Source organism: Callorhinus ursinus, unplaced genomic scaffold (genome assembly GCF_003265705.2).
Source record: "Callorhinus ursinus isolate GAN/ISIS: 27379988/994484 unplaced genomic scaffold, GSC_fseal_2.0 scaffold75, whole genome shotgun sequence".
Lineage (NCBI taxonomy): Eukaryota > Metazoa > Chordata > Mammalia > Carnivora > Otariidae > Callorhinus > Callorhinus ursinus.
In genome coordinates, this window is record NW_027397137.1 from 5,344,983 (window position 1) to 5,365,360 (window position 20,378).

General features: G+C 55.8%; 1 protein-coding gene across 15 annotated transcripts in view; it reads left to right on the forward strand.

Moving 5' to 3' along the window:
- TRPM2 (transient receptor potential cation channel subfamily M member 2) overlaps positions 1-20,378 on the forward strand; it is a 58,897-nt gene that overhangs the window by 26,048 nt on the left and 12,471 nt on the right. For 12 of the 15 annotated variants that reach the window (XM_073887072.1, XM_025863568.2, XM_073887064.1 and 9 more), the window contains exons 10-24: positions 707-809; positions 3,945-4,066; positions 4,260-4,613; positions 7,090-7,227; positions 8,549-8,678; positions 8,802-8,947; positions 9,443-9,555; positions 10,142-10,355; positions 11,085-11,203; positions 11,734-11,866; positions 12,294-12,465; positions 16,513-16,696; positions 17,882-18,063; positions 18,270-18,402; positions 20,122-20,209. In XM_073887072.1, coding sequence (XP_073743173.1) covers positions 707-809; positions 3,945-4,066; positions 4,260-4,613; positions 7,090-7,227; positions 8,549-8,678; positions 8,802-8,947; positions 9,443-9,555; positions 10,142-10,355; positions 11,085-11,203; positions 11,734-11,866; positions 12,294-12,465; positions 16,513-16,696; positions 17,882-18,063; positions 18,270-18,402; positions 20,122-20,209 — 2,331 coding nt within the window. Of the gene's footprint in view, positions 1-706; positions 810-1,714; positions 3,194-3,944; positions 4,067-4,259; positions 4,614-4,695; positions 5,408-7,089; positions 7,228-8,548; positions 8,679-8,801; positions 8,948-8,968; positions 9,109-9,442; positions 9,556-10,141; positions 10,356-11,084; positions 11,204-11,733; positions 11,867-12,293; positions 12,466-16,512; positions 16,697-17,881; positions 18,064-18,269; positions 18,403-20,121; positions 20,210-20,378 lie in introns of those variants that run through there. The other 3 variants (XM_073887075.1, XM_073887076.1, XM_073887077.1) reach the window with 3 other exon arrangements.

Below are 20,378 nucleotides of genomic sequence, written 5' to 3' on the forward strand. Positions count from 1 at the left end.
GGGGGGGGGCCCGGGGGGGGGGGGGGGGGATAGGGCAGGCAAGGCTGGGCGTGGCCGACTAGGGAGCTAGGGAGAGGGGCTGGAAGCCCATGGGAGCTCTGCTATGATGTGCCTGTGAAAGGCTCACCCTGGCCTCAGGGTGAAGGGCTGATGGGGAGCAGTGCCTGGCTGCAGGCTTAGATGTGATGGATAGATGGGTGATAGATACAGGGATGGACGGATGGACGACAGATGGATGGACGGATGGATATAGTAGGTGGCTGGATAGATGGATGGGTAGGTAGGTAGGTAGGTCAAGCAGATAGATAGGTGCGTGGACAGGTAGGTGGGTGGGTGGGTGGACGCCTGGATGGCTGGTGGGCGGGCAGGTAGGTAGGTAGGCAAGGTGAGGAGTGGGGGAGAAGTCTCCAGTTCAGCGGTGTCCGGCATTCAGCAGACACTGTCTCGTGCCAGTGTGAAATTCCTCACACCTGGGGTGTTTCCACCAGCAGACCACTCATGAACATTGCATATTTGGTCCTTCTGTGTCTGCATCTTCACCACCAGGGGCGTGGGGAGGCGAGGTGCTGGCCCAGGCCACACTGGCAGGCAGGACTCAGGCCTGGGCTTGGCTGTGTCTCTGGGGTCTCGATTCTGCAGGTGCCCTTTGAGGAGGCAGGGCGCCTGCGTGTCACCCCAAACCTCACTCGGGCAATGTCTGTTGCAGATCCAAGACATCGTCCGGAGGCGGCAGCTGCTGACCATCTTCCGGGAAGGCAGGGGTGGCCAGCAGGACGTGGACGTGGCCATCCTGCAGGCCTTGCTGAAAGGTGAGGGTCCGGCGAGAGGGAGAAGCAAAACAAGGGGCCTCGGGACCCTGAGTTTGCCTGAGCCAAAAACCGACCCCTGGGTCAGACGCGCTGCTCAGAGGACAGCTGCTGGTGCACCGTGCTGGGGCCCACCTCACTCTCCTGCCAGGCGGGGGGTGCCCCGTAGCCGGTGTCGGGGGTTCGGGCTCCTTTCTGCAACTTCTCTGCTTCACGGGAACCCGAGGGCACCCGCACTAAGGTGCCCCCCGTGGTCATCACAGCTGCACATACGATTCCAGGCCTCGGGAGACCTGCCCCTGGCCTCCCACGCGTCCTCGCACACAGCAGGGACCGCCCCCCCCCCCCCCCCGGACACTAAAGCTCCCGCGGTGGCCGGGCTTGGGCCAACCCGTTGGTCTGCTCTCTGCCCCACGCTCCCCCCCTCCCCCTCCCAGGGGAAGACAGATTCCCCCGTCCCTCCCACTGGCTCCGACAGGGCTGCAGATGTCCTGATGTTCTGCCCGCCGGCTGCCCCTCACCCTCCAGGGACGCGGCCCAGGCAGAGCCGGGCAGCAGGGCAGGAAGCTCTGGTGGGAGAGGCTTAAACCCAGGCTTTGTTCTGCAACCTCCTCCTGACATAAAACCTCCCAGAACCAGCGAGATGGTTAAAACCAGAACCAGGGCCCCCACGTCAAGACCTCTGTCCAGGGAGACAGAAGAGCCGGGTAGAGCCGGCTGAATAGAATCAGAGCAACTGTGGAGGGCAAGCGTGTGGCACAGCAGGAGGCGGGATGCCGCCGTGGAGCCCATGGACCCTGCAGACCCCCACCAGCAAGGACACGGGGCCGGAAAAGCCGGCGTGAATGTCCGTGTGACAGCGGGGGGGCGACTGTCTCACTTTGTGGCGCCCGACCCTTCTGTTCAAGGACGGGGCCATGAGGACGTCTGTCCCTTCCTAGCCTTCTGTGAAGTGGCCGAAGGAGCCAGAAGAGGGACACCAGGCCGCCCGCGTCCGGGGAAATGCCCTCGAAGGCGGTGAAGGGGGTTCCTGGGGCCCTGGGGAGGGCAGGACCCCTCGCCCACGGCCAGGATGGACCCCAACGTCTGCTCTCGAGTGTGCTCTTGGGCATCCAAGAACCAGTGAAGCCAGCGCTGTGGATCGTGGTTTCTGCTGGGGCCCGCGCCGAGCGGGGAGGGAGCCTCTGGGGTGGTGGAAAGTTCCATTTCTTGATCCTGGTGGTGGTGACACAGGTGTAGACATCAGCCAGAGTCGCTGAGCTGCACATTTAGGTGGTGCCCTTTAGAGGTATGTTACCCTCTGTGAGGAGTTAGGGAAAGCTTGTTGGGCAGCGTCCGTGGACGGTGCCTTCCAAGTCCCGGTCCGGCGGGGAGAGCGGGTCATGGGGGAGAGACGGAGGCCGCATTTATTTCTGGAAGCAACACAGAATAATTGGTTGTAATTCGTTGCTCAGGAGAAAGGCAGTGGGACTCTGGGAGAAAGGGACTATCTCTTTATTGTGTGAGTATATATGAAAAAATAGAAATACACACATATATATGGTTTTTCAATGACAACCCCTTTTAAAAATCACCTTTATTGAGGTACGGCTTATATATAGTTAAAGTCCCCCATCCTGGGTTTACTGCTGTGTGCATTTTAACAGGTATGTCCCCCCCGTGCACCCATCCAATCCAGACACGGGACACGTCCCTCGCCCCGGCCCTTGCCCTCAAAAGCTCCCTGTGCCTCTGTGTGCTTCAGGCAACCATTTATCTGCTTTCTGTCCTCATAGACGGGCTTATCCCCGTGCCAGAGCCTCACTTAAATGGAGGCAGACGCAGTACTCCTTTCTGTCCTTCTCCAGCTCAGCGCAATATTTTGGAGATTTTTCCGTGTTGTCGCACATCCCAGAACTCCGTTCCTTTCTGCCGCGAGCAGTCCTCCACTAGTTTTCCAGTGCATGTGTCGCTGGACGCGCAGGCCGCCTCCAGCGTGGGGCTCTTATATATAAAGCTGCTATTCTCGTTTCTCTTGGGTCCACATCTCGGGGTGGAATTACTGGTTCTTTATGGTAAGCATATGTTTAACTTGATAAGAAACCGCCAAACCGTTTTCCAACGAGATCGCACCCCTTTACCCCGCCGCCAGGCGTGGACGCGACCTCTAGCGGCTCTGCGTCCTCACCGTCCCGCAGCGCGGTCCACCGTTCGGGGCGTGTGAGGTGACAGCTAGGTGTGGTCTGAATTCGCGTCTCCCCGATGGCCGGCGACATCCTGGGGTTGTTGGCCATGTACGTATCATCTTGGTGATGGGTCTTTCAGGTCTTCTGTCCGCGTTTATTTGGTTGTTGGTCGCCTCGTTTTTGAGTCATAAGAGTTCTTGATGCAGTCGGATACAGGGCCTCTGTCCGATACATGCCCTGGGGTGTTTCCTCTTGGGTTCCTGGCCCCCTTTCCTAGCTCCTTCAAGGTGTCCTTGGCGAGCAGAAGGCTTAGGTTTTACAGGAGCATAATCGATCCATTTTGTCGCGTATGGCTCATGTTCCCCGCCCCCGAGAAACCCGCACACCCCGTGGCTGCAGGCTTCACGCAGCGTCGCTGCGGGCACAGCCTTCTGCTCACGCCTCCGCACTGCGCCTCACACTGGCTTCTGCATCGTGTGGTGTGAGAAAGGGTCGAAGTTGCTGTTTCCTTCCCCAAATAAGCACCCGTGCTTTAGTGCACAACGCCAACAAGAGAGAGCAGGAACTGGTTGGCAGAGTGCCTGTGGTGAGAGGCTGGCCAAACTCTGGGTTTGCACTGAAGGCGGGAAAGGGAAGGGACCGCATGTGCAGGTGTCACTTTCGAATGTTCCTTCAGAAACGCCTGTCTGTCTGAGACGGTGTTTTCTTTAAGCTTGGGGGATGAGGGGTTTGACCAGGCAGGGGGCAGGGGTGAGCCCGAGCGATGCCCCAAACCCAGAGAGTCTCTGATTCCAGCACTGAAAGGAAAAGTGCCTTCGGAGGCAGATTTTGCCGCTGGGCATGCTCTTCAGTCGAAGTCACGGAGAGACCAGGCTTGGTGACAGGTGCCTCCCTGTCTGACTTTGTCGGATGCAGGGAAGTGGCTCTGAGGCCCAGACCGAAGCCCCCTGACGCGAGTGCCTTTTGCCTGCAGCCTCTCGGAGCCATGACTACTTTGGCCACGAGAACTGGGGCCACCAGCTGAAGTTGGCGGTGGCGTGGAACCGTGTGGACATCGCCCGGAGCGAGATCTTCTCTGATGAGCGGCAGTGGAAGGTAGGGCTCCCGGGTGGCCCTGCGGACGGCCTTGTTGGCCAGCAGGAGCAAGGACAGGCCCTGGAGGGTGGCCTCTGTCTAGACCCCAGCCCTCGTCCTGGTGGAGAGCACCCCGGCCACTTCCTCCCTTCCCAAATCGGACACACTGCAATCAGGGTGTGCGAGGCGTGCGCCCCATGGTGCTCTCTCTCAGCCTTCAGAGCTGCACCCCGTGATGATGGCCGCCCTCATTTCCAACAAGCCCGAGTTCGTGAAGCTCTTCCTGGAGAATGGGGTGCGGCTGAAGGAGTTCGTGACCTGGGACACCCTGCTCTACCTGTACCAGCACCTGGACCCCTCCTGCCTGTTCCACAGCAAGCTGCAGAAGGTGCTGGCCGAGGAGCCCGAGCAGCCGGTGTCCGGGCCCACCGCCCCCCGCGTGCAGATGCACCACGTGGCCCAGGTGCTCCGGGAGCTCCTGGGGGACTTCACGCAGCCGCTGTACCCCCGGCCCCGGACGGGCGATCGGCCCCGTCTCCTGCTCCCCGTGCCAAACATCAAGCTCAACGTGCGTGCTGGTGACGGGGCCCCCACCCCGCCTGGCCTGGGTGCTAGGCCGCTGCTAGGTCCTTAGCGCTTTTGTTTAAAGAAATAATCTTTTATTGTTATTGGAAAGGAAATACACTCCCTGTCTTGGTCTGTCAGGGCCGCCATCACAAGATACCATAGCCCGGGTGGCTTAAACAACAGACATTTAGTCTCTCACAGGCTGGAGGCTAAAGTCCGAGGTCAAGACATCAGAGGGGTTGGTTTCCAGTGGGGCCTCTCTTCCTGGCTTGAGAACGGCCACCTTCTTGCCAAGTCCACATGTAGTTCTTGTTCAGTGGGCACACAGAGAGATACAGAGAGCAATGGTGTCCCTCTTCTTATAGGGACACTGGTCCTATCAAATCAAGGCCACAACCTATGGCCCTAATCACCTCCTTAGGTGCCCTGTCTCCAAATACAGTCACTTTAGGAGCTGGGGCTTCAACATACAAATTCTGGGGACGCATTTCAGTCCATAATTCTCCCTTTCTAAAAATTTCAAACGGTACAGAAGGTTATGTGGGGAAAATGGTCCCCCTCATGCCATGAACCCCAGTCCTGGCCACCATGTGGTCAGGTCAGCAGAATTCCACCACATCTCTGTGAGGGTACCCAGCATGTGCACTGCAGCACGGGAGAAGTCCTTTTCTAGTCTCTATCCATATTTGATGGGAATCCTGCAGCATCTCAGCGCTAAGTGTAATGTTAGCAAGTATCCGCCTCCCCGGTTCTTTAAGCTTTCACAAACGAAGCCCAAGTGCTGAGTTTTGTCAGGTGCGTTTTGAGAATTTGAACTGCTCTTCTTCATTAACCTATGAATTTGCTGAATTATTTTAATAGATTTCCTGATAGCAAAACATTTTTATTCCTGTTTTAATCTCAACTTGATTGCAGCAGAACATGTGTTTAGTATGATGCTGGATTATGTTGCCAATATTTTCATGGTTTTTGCATCAGAATGTTTGAGCCTTTGATTGTAGTTTTATTTTGGGGGCTATCTTTGTCAGGTTCTGGTATCAGCTTTATGTTATCCTTGGGAAAACCATTGGGAAACCTTCTTTATTTCTTTGCTCTGGAACAGTCTGTTTGGCTGGAATTCTTTGTTCTTACAAGCTCAGCAGGCTCTCCTGTGAGTCCATCAGGGCTCAGTGCCTTTTTGGGTAGTAGCTCTAAGAACTTTCTCCAGTTTCTTTTCTGATAATTTCTTGGTTTAGGTTTTCTATGTGTTCTACAATCAATTTTGGTTTGTTGTTGTTGTTGTTTTGGGGGGTTTTTTTGGCAGAAAATTATCCCATTCCTTCAGGTTTTCAAATTCATCCATTGTCTCAGGTGAACTCTGTCTGACCCCACCTGAGAAAGATGTTGTTGTGGCTTGGTTTTGTGGATTCACAATTCTGCTCTTCTTGATTCCATTGTATTTAAGATACCCTTTAAAAATGTCCAAAGTGGAAGCTCATAGTTAACCATGTCCATAATTTATTTAGTGTGTCAACTCATTTCTTTTAATATAAAGACAAGGCTTCAAGAAATTTCTAAAGTTTCTTAAAGAAAGTGGAATCTTGCGTGTGGTGTGGGATATGTGTTCTCACTTCTGGAAATTGTTTCCAGACTGTCTGAGTAGGTGTTTACTGATTGATGGGCCAGGAAGCTGGATTCCTGCATCACTGTGTGAATTGAGTATGCCTGGGGGTGAGGTGCCCTCCTGGTCACATGTAATCCTTGTCCGTTTGGCTCTTTCTTATTGGCCTTCTCTGCAGGAGACACTGTGTAGATTCCCTTGAGTAGCTCACAGCCATGAATCTAGAACAGACTCTGTGCTAGAAGTTGACCTCACAGAAAGGCTTTGATGCTGTCAGATAAGATTAAGGAAACTCGAGGTGCCTGTTGTGTAAATAAGAGGCTACAATTGTTGGCAAAAGAATTAGCTGGGTATTCCACTTTCTGAATGTTTCTACATGTCTCCAGAGTGATAGTTTTATTTTTTTATTTTTTTAAAGATTTTATTTATTTTTTTTTTAAAGATTTTTGATTTATTCATTCGAGACACAGAGATAGAGAGAACCTGAGCAGGGGGAGAAGCAGAGGGAGGGGGAGAAGCAGGCTCTCCGCTGAGCAGGGAACCCGATGCAGGGCTCGATCCCAGGACCCTGGGATCATGACCTGAGCCAAAGGCAGACGCTTAACCATCTGAGCCACCCAGGCGCCCCTCCAGAGTGACAGTTTTAAAATTCCGGTATGCATGAAATCGGGCTAAGGTGTTGTTGAAAATGCAAGTTGCAGGGCTCACCCTCCAGGGACAGTGGTTCTGGAAAGGTGTGGGGGGCTCAGCCTCTAGGGGCAGTGGTTCTGGGAAGGTGTGGAGCTGGGTTCAAGACCTGTACCCTCAACAGGCCCACCCAGGGATACTGATGCTAGTGGGGACCTAGGAGAGGTTCTGAATGTCCACTGCTCACCAGATGCAGGGAGTGAGTCTCCGGTCCCTCAACAAGCGTTCACCAGGACATGTGGCCTTCACCATAGATCCAATCCGTGATCTTCTCATTTGGGCCATCATCCAGAACCGTCGGGAGCTGGCAGAAATCATCTGGGCGCAGGTAACTAGTTTCTCAAGACGCATGACTGTGTGTGAACAGGTGACAGGGCTCTAGCCAGGGAGTGTGGCCAGAAAGCCCAGGACCAACAGCGGGTAGAGGAGCATGTGACCTTGGAGGGAGGGTGGTGGGTGTCCATGATCCCAGAAGGGACCCAGAGTGCCCAGTGTTGGAGAACAGAGAGCTTGGCTCAGGCAAGAAAAGAATTTTAAGAAGGTGGGCTGTCCAGGGTGGAGGCTCAGCATGCAGGCACAGCTGGGTGGAGCCAACCTCCATGGCGACACGGGTGGGTTCTGGTGAGTTGGCCCCTGTGCCATGGCTGACCTGCTCAGTAGAAACTCTGCAGAAGGTGACATCCCTGGAGGGGCTGAATCTCCTTCCACTGACCATTAGGGATCGCGACAGAGACAGTCTGTTACTCGGATGGGGAACAAGCCCCCGATGTGCCTGCCCTGAGCCCCTTTGTGGGCTCTTTGGGAACATCAGCCCTCAGCTCCCTCATCACTAGGCTGGGGGCAGCTTCATGGTCATGATGGAGGACGTGCCAGGCTCAAGTCCCCCACACGTGGTTTTCCTTTACTTCAAGCAGATTCTCTCCTTCAAGGGAAATTAAAGTGTGATTTTTTTCTCAGAGAGGTCCCCTACTTCTCAGTGTTGGCATTTCCAAATTGCTTTTATGGAATTGACCCCCTCCCCAGTGTCACCAGCAGAGAGGTTTTGGTGGCTTCCACCCTCTCCATAGTTCTGGGAGGTTTGTCCTTTCCCAAGGTGCGTGGTGGGTCAGCAGCAGAGCTAGGCCTGACTGTGGCCTCGGGTGTGCTCTGTGGGGCTCAGTGCATGGGAGGACCAAAGATTTCCAGGCTCTGCCACCAGCCCCTTGTTGTGGGCCAGACAGTGTCTCTGGGCTGTGCTTTGAGAGGCTTCCTTGAGATTTTCTCGGCATCCCTGGTGCCTGGGACTGGCAGTGCCATTGAGGCGGGGTGCCTAGAGCCTGAGGGGGACTTGTGTGGACCTGGTCCCATTTCTGCCCTTTAGCCCCGTGCCTGGGCTTGACCAGATGCCCAGGCAGTGCTGGGACTCATGCTGTCTGGGCCGTGCTCTGGGTGGGCAAGCAGACCCCTCCCACTGGCCAGTGCGGGAGACTGGGCTCAGGCTCACCTCCTGATTTGGGGTGACCCAAGTGGTTTATGTGGACAGGGGCACAGGTAATCACGTAGCGGCCCATGCTGTCGTGAGGCCTCTGTTCTCATCAGCCCCGGGTAGTGTGACCGGGGTTCCTGGGCTGGACCGTCCAGGCCCTCACGGTAGCTCCCCGGGTGCCCAGAGCCAGGACTGCATTGTGGCGGCCTTGGCCTGCAGCAAGATCCTGAAGGAGCTGTCCAAGGAGGAGGAGGACATGGACAGTTTGGAGGGGATGTCGGTGCTCGCTGACGAGTATGAACACAGAGCCATCGGTGAGTTCACGGGGCGGTGGCCCTGGGCCACGGCTCAGCTCCTCACACGTCACCCCGGGGCCCTCGTCCCTGGTCCTGCCCGGATGCTGTCCCCAGGTCGGACATGGATCTCCCTTCTGCCAGGGGTGTTCACCGAGTGCCACCGGAAGGACGAGGCAAGGGCGCAGAAACTGCTCACCCGCGTGTCGGAGGCCTGGGGGGAGACCACCTGCCTGCAGCTGGCCCTGCAGGCCAAGGACATGAAGTTCGTGTCTCACGGAGGCACCCAGGTGACTTCTGAGGCTCGTGTCCAAGAAGAGCTGCCCGTGGCTGTGGGCACTGGTGCAGCCTCTCGCTCACCTCCAGGCACACAGGCCCCTGAGCTGCGGCCGCCCAGGGTCCCGGCAGCAGGGCCTGGCCCTTGGTCGTGTGCTCCCCTCCCGTTTTGCAGGTCAGGAAACTGACGCTAAGGGAGAGCGGGTGGTGGGTTGTGAGGGCTCATCCCTACAGGGGTGTTCCTACCTGGGAGCCTGCAGTCCTCCGGGTGGCCCCAGCCCGTTCCCCTGAGAAAGACTGGCCGGGCCCTGCCCGCCCGGAGCCCCTTCCTCAGCCGGCAGATGATGGGGTCCGTCCTGCACTGCCCACCACATGGCGTGGCCGGGGGCGTCAGAGCACTGTGTTAGGGAGCATGCAGGCACTTTGCACGGAGCAGACGCATCGTTCACCCTCAGCGGTGGGGCCCCAGGGGGCGCCCCCTATTCTGAAGCTGCCTCCTTTGTCCACAGGCCTTTCTAACCAAGGTGTGGTGGGGCCAGCTCTGCGTGGACAACGGGCTCTGGCGGGTGATCCTGTGTATGCTGGCCTTCCCGCTGCTCTATACCAGCCTCATCTCCTTCAGGTACCAGCTGGCTGCTGGGCTGTGGGCCGGGGCCAGGGCCTCAGACCTTCCTTCCCAGTTGTGCTCGCAGGGGGCAAGTCATGCCTGTCCTCATGGCTGCCCCTGGGTCCTACAGCGGTCGAGAGGCATGCGGGCGGGAGGCAGAGGGAGGGTCCCCACCTGTGGGAAGCACCCACTGTGGGCGGAGCACCTGCCCTGCATTGTCACTCACCTGACATTAAGCACCTGCCCTGCCCTGAGCACCTGCCCCGTCCACCTGCCCTGCCCTGAGCACCTACTTTACACGGAGCACCTGCCCTGCCTGAGCACCCACTAGCCAAGCATTTCATTTCAGTCCTAGCAAAACCAGAGCCAAAGGGCTCTCTCAGGGTCCTCCCTTACGTGGAGCCGTCTGGTGGAGCCCTCTCCGTGGCTGCCCATGCAGGGTCCGTGGGCTCTGCATGGACAGCGTCTGTCCTGGTGCTTCTGTCTGTCATGTGATGTGAGCGCATGAGCACTTTGGCCCCACTCCTTGGGGGAGGCAGCGGTCCCGCGGGCTCTCGGGCCCCTCCCAGCCTTGCCATCCCCCTCCCCCTGGTGTCTGCAGGGAGCGGAAGCTGCAGGCCGGCCGGGGCCTGCCCCGGGTCCGCGCCTTCTTCAGCGCGCCCGTGGTCGTCTTCCACCTCAACACCTTGTCCTACTGTGCCTTCCTGTGCCTCTTCGCCTACGTGCTCATGGCGGACTTCCAGCCCTCACCCTCGTGGTGCGAGTACCTCATCTACTTCTGGCTCTTCTCCCTGGTGTGTGAGGAGCTGCGGCAGGTGTGCCCCCACCCCCGCGCCCTTCCCCACGTCCCCAGCCCACGTGGATTGTCCTCTGGCCCCCGCCCCCATCTGGGGGCACCTGGCCCCGGGACCCGCAGCCGGGTCCCTTTCGTGGGTGGGCCCACGGTGGGCTCACAGGCACCCACACACCGCGGCCAGGGCCCGGGTGGCCTCAGAGCTCCTGGGAGGCAGGTGCGGGAGGCAGCGCTGTCCCACCGGCCTCTCCCAGCTTTCCTCTGGCCGCATGGCCTCCTGAAGGCAGACCCTCTCCCAGGGACAAAGCCCCAGCCTCAAAGGTGGCAGCCCCAGAATGGGGATCCACGTGTACCCTCCTCCCCGAGTCTGACCATCTCCGGAAGGGACCCGCCCAGCTGCCAGGGCCCAGGGCTGCCGCGGTCCCCACCCCTCTTGGGGCTGCCGTGGAAGCAGGTGAACAGGGGTCCGGTGGGAGCTGGCTGGCTGCTGGCAGAGAGGACAGTCAGCCCCAAGAACACAGCCAATTGCGAATTGAGCAGGGCTGTGGTCGGTCGGAGGGCGGGCTCAGGGCAGCCTGGCAACGCCTCTGCCTGGAGCTCCTCTCCCACTGCTCCTCGACCCGGGGGCCCAGGGACGGTGGAAGTCTGTGCCCTGCCTGGCTGGCCTCCCTCTCCGGGAAGGAGCGAGTGCTCTCACTGCTCAGGTGACGATGGTGGTGACAGCCAGGCCCCTAACCATGCCCTCTCTCAGCTCTTCTATGACCCCGACGAGTTCGGGCTGATGAAGATGGCACTCCTGTACTTCAGCGACTTCTGGAATAAGCTGGACATTGGTGCCATCCTGCTCTTCGTAGCAGGACTGACCTGCAGGTGAGTGGCCCCGTCTGCCCTGGACCTCCCCGCCGTCTGCGACGGCAGCCCCGAGGGCTCAGGTGCCCCCGAACCTGCCTGTTGTCTGTCTGGTGGGCAGAACCTACCCCGGGACTGCTGGGGGAGCAGAGGAGGAAGGTGCCAGAGCTCCCTGCCCCCTCAGACGGCTGAGCATCTGCAGCCCAGTGGCCCCTTCTGGCACCTCCTGCTGTGGCCCTGGCCACTCCGCTGCCCACTGGGGCCACATGCGTCCCTGCCATGGTCCCGTTCTCCAAGAAGCAAGAGGGACCAGCCACACTGCCTCCCAAGAGGCCTGCATGGCCTGCCTACCGTGCCCAAGGCTGGGCTTCCAGACTTTTCTGGAAAACACACCTCCCTGGAAGCTCTGGTCCATGAGCTCATACCCCTTTTTAGTACTTTGGGGTCCAGAGGCCCCCAGAGCCACATGTTAGCTCGGGCAGGTGAGCGGGCAGCTGGGGCCAGGCTCCGGCAGCGGCGAGCTGAGGGGTCCTTGATTCTGCCTTGGGCAGGCTCATTCCCGGGCTGCTGTACTCCGGGCGCATCATCCTCTCTCTGGACTTCATCATGTTCTGCCTCCGGCTGATGCACATTTTTACCATCAGTAAGACGCTGGGGCCCAAGATAATCATCGTGAAGCGGATGGTAAGGGGATGAGCGGGTCCTGCACCAGCTGGAAGTGAGGTGCCCCAGGGCTTGAGCACACCGCTAGGTTCCCATGTCCCTGCTTTGCCCTCGGGCTCCCAACCCCAGCATGCCTGTCTCAGGTCCTTGCCTGTATGTCACGTCTTCCAGGCAGCCTCCCCCAATCTCCACAGCTCGTTCCTTATTGCTGTTACAGCTCCGGTCACTCCCCTCCATGGGTCACAGTCACATCCAGCCCCTCATATGCATTGCGTGGTGCCCAGCACCCTGTTAGGATATGGGGACAGGCCCAGGACTGTGAGCCCCCGTGTCCCTGCCCTGGGCCTCGGCGGCTTCTCCCACCGCTGCAGAGCGCACAACCTGGGTGTGGGGGGAGGGGGCCCGTGTGGGTGCGCACGGCTGCAGCTGGGCCCCCCTGTCTCTGCAGATGAAGGACGTCTTCTTTTTCCTCTTCCTGTTGGCGGTGTGGGTGGTGTCTTTCGGGGTGGCCAAGCAGGCCATCCTCATCCACAACGAGAGCCGCGTAGACTGGATCTTTCGGGGGGTTGTCTACCAGTCATACCTCACCATCTTCGGGCAGATGCCGGCTTACATCGACGGTAGGACATGGGGTGTTGACAGCTCCAGCAGGGGCACCTGCAAAGCTCACAGAAGGATGGGAGACAGGGGGACGGGGGTGGCATCTCCCCAAGTGCCTGCATGGCAGAGAGGCAGGTGCGTGTGATGTTCGGTTGTGGGGGTTGGGATCTTCGAAGCTGAAGCCCTGCTGAGGTCCCAGGCGGGCCAGGGATGTGGCCTGGGGCTCTGGGGCCTCAGGTGACACCCCTCCCCCACACACTGGGGCCTCAGGTGACAGCCCTCCCCCACACACTGGGGCCTCAGGTGACACCCCTCCCCCACACACTGGGGCCTCAGGTGACACCCCTCCCCCACACTGCATGCCTCCCTGGCCCTCCTCCTCCTCTGGACGGGCAGAATCCTTTTTGCATACGGAGTTTTTTGTTTTCAACAGCTTCATCGAGATATAGTTCACATACCGTGAAGCTCACCTGTATAAAGTGTGTGCTTTAGTGGTTTTTAGTGTACTTAGAGGATCTGACTTTAGAACATTTGCATCACCCACCAAAGACACCCATTAGCAGTCACTCCCCATCCCCCCCAGCTGTTGGCGACCTCTAATCTACTTTCCGTCTGTTCGGTTTGTCTGTGCTGGACATTTCATGTAAATCAGATAATGTAATATGTAATCTTTGTATCTAGCTTTTTCTTAGTGTAACGTTTTCAAGACTCATCCATATTGTAGCCTGCATCAGTATTTAATTCCCTTCTATTTATTACTAAATAATATTCCATCATATGGATAGACCACATTTAGTTTATGCATTTATAAGTTGGTGAACATGCATTGTTTCTACTTTTTGGCTGTTATGAATAACATTGCTAGGAACAGTTATTTATGTTTTTTTATAAGCTTTTGTGTGGACATATGTTTTCATCTCTCTTGGGTTTATATCTGGAACTGTAATGTATACCTGTTGGGTTGTATGCTAAGTCTGTGTTTAACTTTTTGAGAACCGGCCAAACTGTTTTCTGTGGCAGCTGTCCTGTGTTTTATGTCCCCACCAGCAGCGTACATGAGGGCCCCAATTTCCGCATTCTCTCTGGCTTGTCCTTGGCTTTCTTTTTTTTTGCTTCTACCCATCCCAGTGGGTGTGAAGCACATTTCATCGTGGCTCTGATTTGCATTTCCCTGATGGTGAATGATGTGGAGCATCTCTTCATGTGCTCCCTGAGCCATTCGGATGTCTTCTCTGGAGAAATGTCTACTCCTCTCCTTGGCCCATTTCTCAAGTGGATTATTTTTCTTTCTTACTGATATACGAGAATTCTCTGCATATGGACACCAGTTTCTTCTCATATGTGTGATTTACCAGTATATTCTGTGGGTCAGCTTGTCACCTTCTTTCTCATGTCCTTCAAAACACAAAAGTTTTTAGCTTTGATGAAGGCCACCTTATCAATCGCTTTTATCATTTGTGCTTTTGGTGTCATATCTCAGAACCTGATGCCTGACCCAAGGTCATGAAGACTTATGTCTGTGTAGTTATTCCTGAAGTAATAGCTTTTGTTCTTACTTTTGGCTGTTGAGCTATTTAAACTAATTTTTTATACAGTGTGAGGTAAGGGCCATTCTTTTGCATGCAAATTTCCAGTTGTTCAAGCACCATGTATTGAAAAGACGATTTCTCCCTATTGAATTGTCTTGGCCTCCATGTCAAAAATCAATTGACCATTAATGAAAGGGTTTATCTATAGACTCTCAACCCTATTCTGTTGATCTGTATGTCTGTTCTTGTGCCAACACCACATGGTCTTGGCAAATGTAATTTCGTAGTAAGTTTCACAATCAGGATGTGTGAGTCCTTCAACTTTGTTCTTCTTTTTCAAGATTGCTTTGGCCTCTGGGTTCCTTGGGTCCACATGAATTTTGGATTCAGCTTCTCACTTTCTCCAAAAGGCATCTAGGATTTTGACTGTGAGCATGGGATGCCTTTCTGCTTATTTAGATCTTCAATTTATTTCAACAATTTTTATAATTTTCAGTGTGTAACTTACACTCCTTTTAAGTTTATTCTTAAGATTTTTATTCTTTTTCATGTTATTGTAAATAGAATTATTTTATTAATTTCATTTTTGGATTGTTTATTGCTAGTGTGTAGAAATATGCTATATTTGCACGTTGATCTTGTATCCTGAAACCATGCTGAACGTCTTTACAGCTCTCATAGTTTTTTAGTGGATTCCTCGGGATTTACTATATACAAGATCATGCCCTCTGCAAATATAGGTGCTTTTACTTGTTCCTTTCCCATCTGATACATTTATTTCTTTTTCTTGCTTCATTATCCTGGCTAGAACTCCTGGTACAACATTGAATACAAGTGTCCAGAACAAACATTTTTATGTTGTTCCTGATCTTAGAGGGCGAAGCTTTCAGTCTTTCACTATTAAGTATGATGTTCACTGTGGGGTTTTTGTAAATGTCCTTCATCAGAGTGAAGAAGCACCCTTCTATCCCTAGTTTCTTGAGTGCTTTTATTATAAAAGCGTATATGATTTTGTCAAACACTTTTCCTGCATCTGTTGAAATGTTCACATGACTTTTGTTCTTCATGCTATTAATATGGTGTGTTATATTAATTGATTTCCAGATGTAAAACCAACTCTGCCTTCCTGGGATATATCTCACTCCGTCATGGTGTGAAATTCTTTTTATGTGTTGCTGGATTCAGTTTGCTGGCATTTTGGGGAGGGTTTTTGCATCTATGTTCATAAAGGGCATTGGTCTATAGTTTTGTTTTCGTCTGGTTTTGGTATCAGGGTGATACTGGCCTCATAGAATGAGTTAGCAGTGTTCCCTCCTCCTTCACATTTTGGAAAAGTTTGTGAAGGATTGGTTTTAATTCTTTAAACATTCAGTAGAATTCACCAGTGAAGTCATCTGGGCCTGAACTCTTCTTTGTGTGAAGTTTTAAATTATTACTTCAATCTTTTCGCCTGTTATAGGTCTGTTTGTATTTCCCCTTTCTTCTTCAGTCACTTCTGGTGTTTTATCTCTTTCTAGGAGTTTGCCCATTTTTCCAAGTCATCTACTTTGTTAGCACACAGTTCTGTAATACTTCCTTATAGTTCTTTTTATTTTTGTAGGGTTGGTAGTAATGTTCTTTCTTTCGTTTATAACTTGAACAATTTGAACCTTTTTTCCCCTTGATAAGTCTAGGTAAAGGGTTGTAATCTTCTTAATCTTTTCCAGGAAACAGATTTTGGTTTTTATTGATTTTCTTTATTGTTTTTTGTATTCTCTCTGTTATTTATTTGCATCTTGATCTTTCTTATTTCCTTCTTTCTTGGGTTCAGTTTGCTTTCCTTTTTTTAGTTTACTAAAGTAGAAGGTTATGTTATTGACTTGGGCTCTTTCTTCTCCTTACGGTGCATGCTTGTTGGGTGGGGGATTGGCAAAATGGGCGCAGGGTGGTGGGAGGTACAGACTTCCAGTTTTTAAAGAAAATAGTGCATGCTCATTGTTGAAGAATGTTAAATCCAGAGTAGGTGTAAAGAATAATGTCTGTAACCCCACTTCCCCAGTGAGCTGCCGTTAAGAGCTGTCAGTGGCTGCGCCTCCTTGGGAGTGTTTTGACATACAAGCTGGACGTCTGTTTATGTTTTATTATCTTCTGCACCCTTCCCTTTGCTACAAATGTGGGACTGCACTTCGGTTTGTACCCCCCACCCCGTTGTGTGGGTCAGCATGTGGCCCGTGACACATGGTTCCCTCCCCCTGCCTCCTTCCTCATTGTGAAAGTTGTTCATTATCTTGGTTCGAATTCTCTCCCACGGCACTGGGCTCTCCATGGCTGGGGCCTGCGTCACCCCGCCCCGGGGCTGGTTCTTGCCTGGGGCCCAGGCAAGAGTCCTGGAGGGGTCCTTCCCTCTTCCTGCCCACAGAGGACACTTGGGTGTGGACAGACGCCTCTCTCTGGGCCTGAGCTGACAGCTGAGGGGGCGTCCAGGCCCCGGGGATGCTCATTGCCCAAGGGACACTTGTGACTCTGTGTGGTTTCTTTGTTCCCTGGCTCCCCCCCCAGGTGTGAATTTCAGCCTGGACCAGTGCAGCCCCAATGGCACAGATCCCTACAAGCCCAAGTGCCCCGAGAGCGACGCCATCCGGCACGAGCCTGCCTTCCCCGAGTGGCTGACCGTCATCCTGCTCTGCCTTTACCTGCTTTTCACCAACATCCTGCTGCTGAACCTCCTCATTGCCATGTTCAAGTGAGTGCTGCCCATGCGGGGCCCAGCCAGTGCGGACGGAGCGAGCCCGGGGCCCCAGACGCCAGCGCTGCGAGCTGCCTCGCTCAGCCCAGTGCATGGCCCCTCTCCCTGCTCCCTGCTGCGCAGAGGCTGCCCACGGGCCGGGGGACTCACGGGGAAGTGAGCCTCCTGGGGGGCCCAGGGCACAGCCACATCGGGGCGCAGCTTGGATTCTCACCCAGGGCTCTCAGAAATACCCGAGCTTTGCTCAGCTTCTGTTCTGGTGGAGAAAATATTACATCACAGATTGTTTGTGGAAACGAGTAAGATCCAGAGGGCGAAAGCTTTCTGTGTAGAGCTTTCATTTATTTTTTTTTAAAGATTTTATTTATTTGAGAGAGAGAGAGAGAGAGAGAGCGCGCACAAGCAGGGGGAGGGGCAGGCAGAGGGAAGAGCAGGCTCCCAGGACCCTGGGATCATGACCTGAGCTAGAGGCAGACGCTTCGCCCACTGAGCCACCCAGGCGCCCCTGTGCAGACCTTCCATTTTGCAAACAACGGAGCTGGGCTGTGCGGGGCAAGGGGACCTGGCTGAGGTCATCTCTGGATGTGGAAGAGTGTGTCCCAGCATTTAAGGACGCGGCTCTTCGGATACGGGATGACCTGTATTCATCCTCTGTGTACGAAGCCCCAACAGGAGCCGAGTGGGGGTCAGCCGCACAGGGTCCCTTGCGTTCCTGGTCGGGATGGGTGTCTTTCTCTCTCGCCCCTTGGGGGCCTCTCTACATCTGGCATTGGGCAGCCCGCCAGGGCCCTCCGGCTAGACGACAAGTGTGCGGAGATGAGCCACGTCCGCCCTTGAAGATCCTGTCCCTTCTCTGTGTCAAATTCAACAGATAATCTGTTGAGATTTTGTCAAATGCCAGGACCCTGTCCACCTCCCAACAGTCCTCTGCCTGTTTTGTCCGCTCACAAGTTTTATAACATCTGAAATCCAGGTGTTCTTCATTCTCACCACTGAAACTGCTGAAACTCCCAGGAAGCGCAGAACCCTGAGGCTGGTCGTTGTCTGCATCAGGAATTGTCCTCCGGGGTGCTGTGTGTTTGCTTTCCACGGGCTGCACCCCAGGCCCCTCAGGGGGTGCTGTGGGCGATTCTGGGGGTCCTGCCAGCTCTTCCATGACCCGCGCCCCTTGCCTCCTGCCAGCTACACGTTCCAGCAGGTCCAGGAGCACACGGACCAGATCTGGAAGTTCCAGCGCCACGACCTGATAGAGGAGTACCACGGCAGGCCCCCCGCGCCGCCCCCCTTCATCCTCTTCAGCCACCTGCACCTGTTCATCAAGAGGGTCGTCCTGAAGATACCCGCCAAGAGGCACAAGCAGCTCAGTGAGCCGGCACTCCCTCCGTGGTCCCCAGAGCGCACTCTCCGCTGTCTCGGGTCGTGGGTGCAGTCAGGGGCCCACAGGGAGCGTGGTTTGCTCCTTCCAGAATCCTGGAAGCTCCATGGGCCCCCGACCTCCCCCTAACCCTTCCTCCCCGCCGCAGCCCCTCCCAGTCCCCCCTCCCTCCATCTGCCCCTGCCTGCCCCGCAGAGAGCAAGCTGGAGAAGAACGAGGAGGCCGCCCTTCTGTCCTGGGAGATCTACCTGAAGGAGAACTACCTGCAGAACCAGCAGTACCAGCAGAAGCAGAGGCCCGAGCAGCGGATACAAGACATCAGCAATAAGTAGGGGAGGCCGGGGCAGCCCGGGGGCGGGAAACCCCTGCAGCTCCAAGTCACACAGGGCCATAGCCCACCTGGGCCAAGGCCCCTGGGGCGGGAAACCTGTGTCCTCCAACTGACTCATGGCCTTCCCTCTGGGTCCTTAGGAGGACTGGACCCCACGGGGTGGGACCCCACCCGGGCCGAAGACAGGGCTGACCCCTGCAGACAGCGCTAAAGGAGGGGTGCTGGTGGGGGAGGCCCACTTGGCCTGGGGGGTGAGCTCAGTGAGCTTACTGGCACACAGCCTTGCTGCCGGTTCTGTGGGGCCGTGGTGGCCGAGCCTGGAGCTCAGGCTCACTGAGCCTTGTCCCCCTGCTCCCAGTTCCTCCCTCCTGCCTTCTTTCTGGTGTAAGGTCGGGGCTGCTCACCCCCCAGCCCTGAAGGGTGGGAGGAGTTGGTCCTGCAGTCAGGGTATGCCTTGCTGTGGGCCAGGAGGAGGCAGGGGACACGTGCCCCGTAGCTATGTCCTGTCCCTGGTGCAGTCCCGTGGGCCGTGTGTGTAGAAGGACGTCCTGGGGCCTTGAGCATCCAGGGGTGGGCTCCCTGCAGCCAGGCCGAGCCTGAGCACACCTCTCCTTAGAGCCGTGCACCTGCCTTGCTGTGCGTCTCTGGGCTCCTCGGTGAACGGAGCCGTGATGACAGCCATCGCCTGGCATGGCACGGGAGGGAGCACACGTGTAAGGCAGGAGCACGTCCTGGCTGGAGCACAGGGGACGATGCTACCCTGCACCGGCCACCTTCCCTCCCTGGGTCGGGGGAGGGATCCGAGGCCCCGGGAGGCGCACCGCGGCCCCACAGCCCTGTGGCTGAGCCACAAAGTGGGGAAGGGGTCTGTTGATGAGGTGGGGTCTCTGACAAGCTTGTCGTGCTGACAAGAGTCATAAGGGCCCAAAGACACTCAGTACCCACGCAGCATATTCACAGGCTGGATGGGGTCCGTGGCAGGAAGCGGTTTTGTGGCTTTTGTGGGATTAGGGGACACATAGTGAGAGGAATAGTAAACGCCTGGGCCTCAGTGAGGCACGTCCCTCCCCGTTCCCTAGAGAACCATTCACAGTGGGCCACGGGCCCACCTCCGCGCCCACCGGTCCCTGAAGTGGGGGCCAGGTCTCTTACAGGAGAGCGTCCCCTGCAGGTGGGACTGGGCACCCTACGCACAGGCAGACGGGAGAGTCTGGATGACGTCTGGAATTACTTACTGTAAACGCGGCAGACCAGAGCTGCTGAAACTCCCATGTTGTAGCAAAATAGGACCAAACCAGACAGACGTCACCCGAGCAGCAGTGCTGCCCCTCCCCCCGCCCAGTGCGGCCCAGAAGCGGCTCGGAGCTTTGTGCTTCGCCTTCTGGCAGCCCGCGGGCCAATCAAGGCGAGGAGCATCTCGCATACTTGGGTCTCTCTCCCCCAGGGAGGCCCCTACAGGAGTCAGAATGGCTGTGTGAGGTGGGGGGCAATGCACTTGCTACCAGATCTTCCCCTTCAGGGCAGGAGGCAGTGCTCATTCTGCATAGAAATGTATGTTATAAATACTTTCAGATAGAGGGGAAGAGGCCTGAAGTTAAGGGCAGGAGGGGCCAGGCTGCTGGATCTGGCAGGGACCTCCCCCTGCAGCCTAGTGCCATGTTTCCTCAACATCCGGGCCCTCGAGCCTGGCCTGGGCTCAGCTGTGTGTTCTTCCAGGGTCAACACTGTGGTGGACCTGCTGGAGATGGAAAGTCTGAAGCGGTCTGGCTCCATGGAGCAGAGACTGTCCTCCCTGGAGGAGCAGGTAGGTGCCGGGCCGGGCCCTCCTTTTCTGGGTCATGCATCCGACAGGCCTGGGCACCACTCTTTGAGAAGGAGCATGCTGGGGAAATGACCCTGAGAAGGACTTGGGGAATGTTGGGACAACCGTTCCCAACCGGAAGAAGCGCCTTCTTTGTCTTCCAGAAAATTCT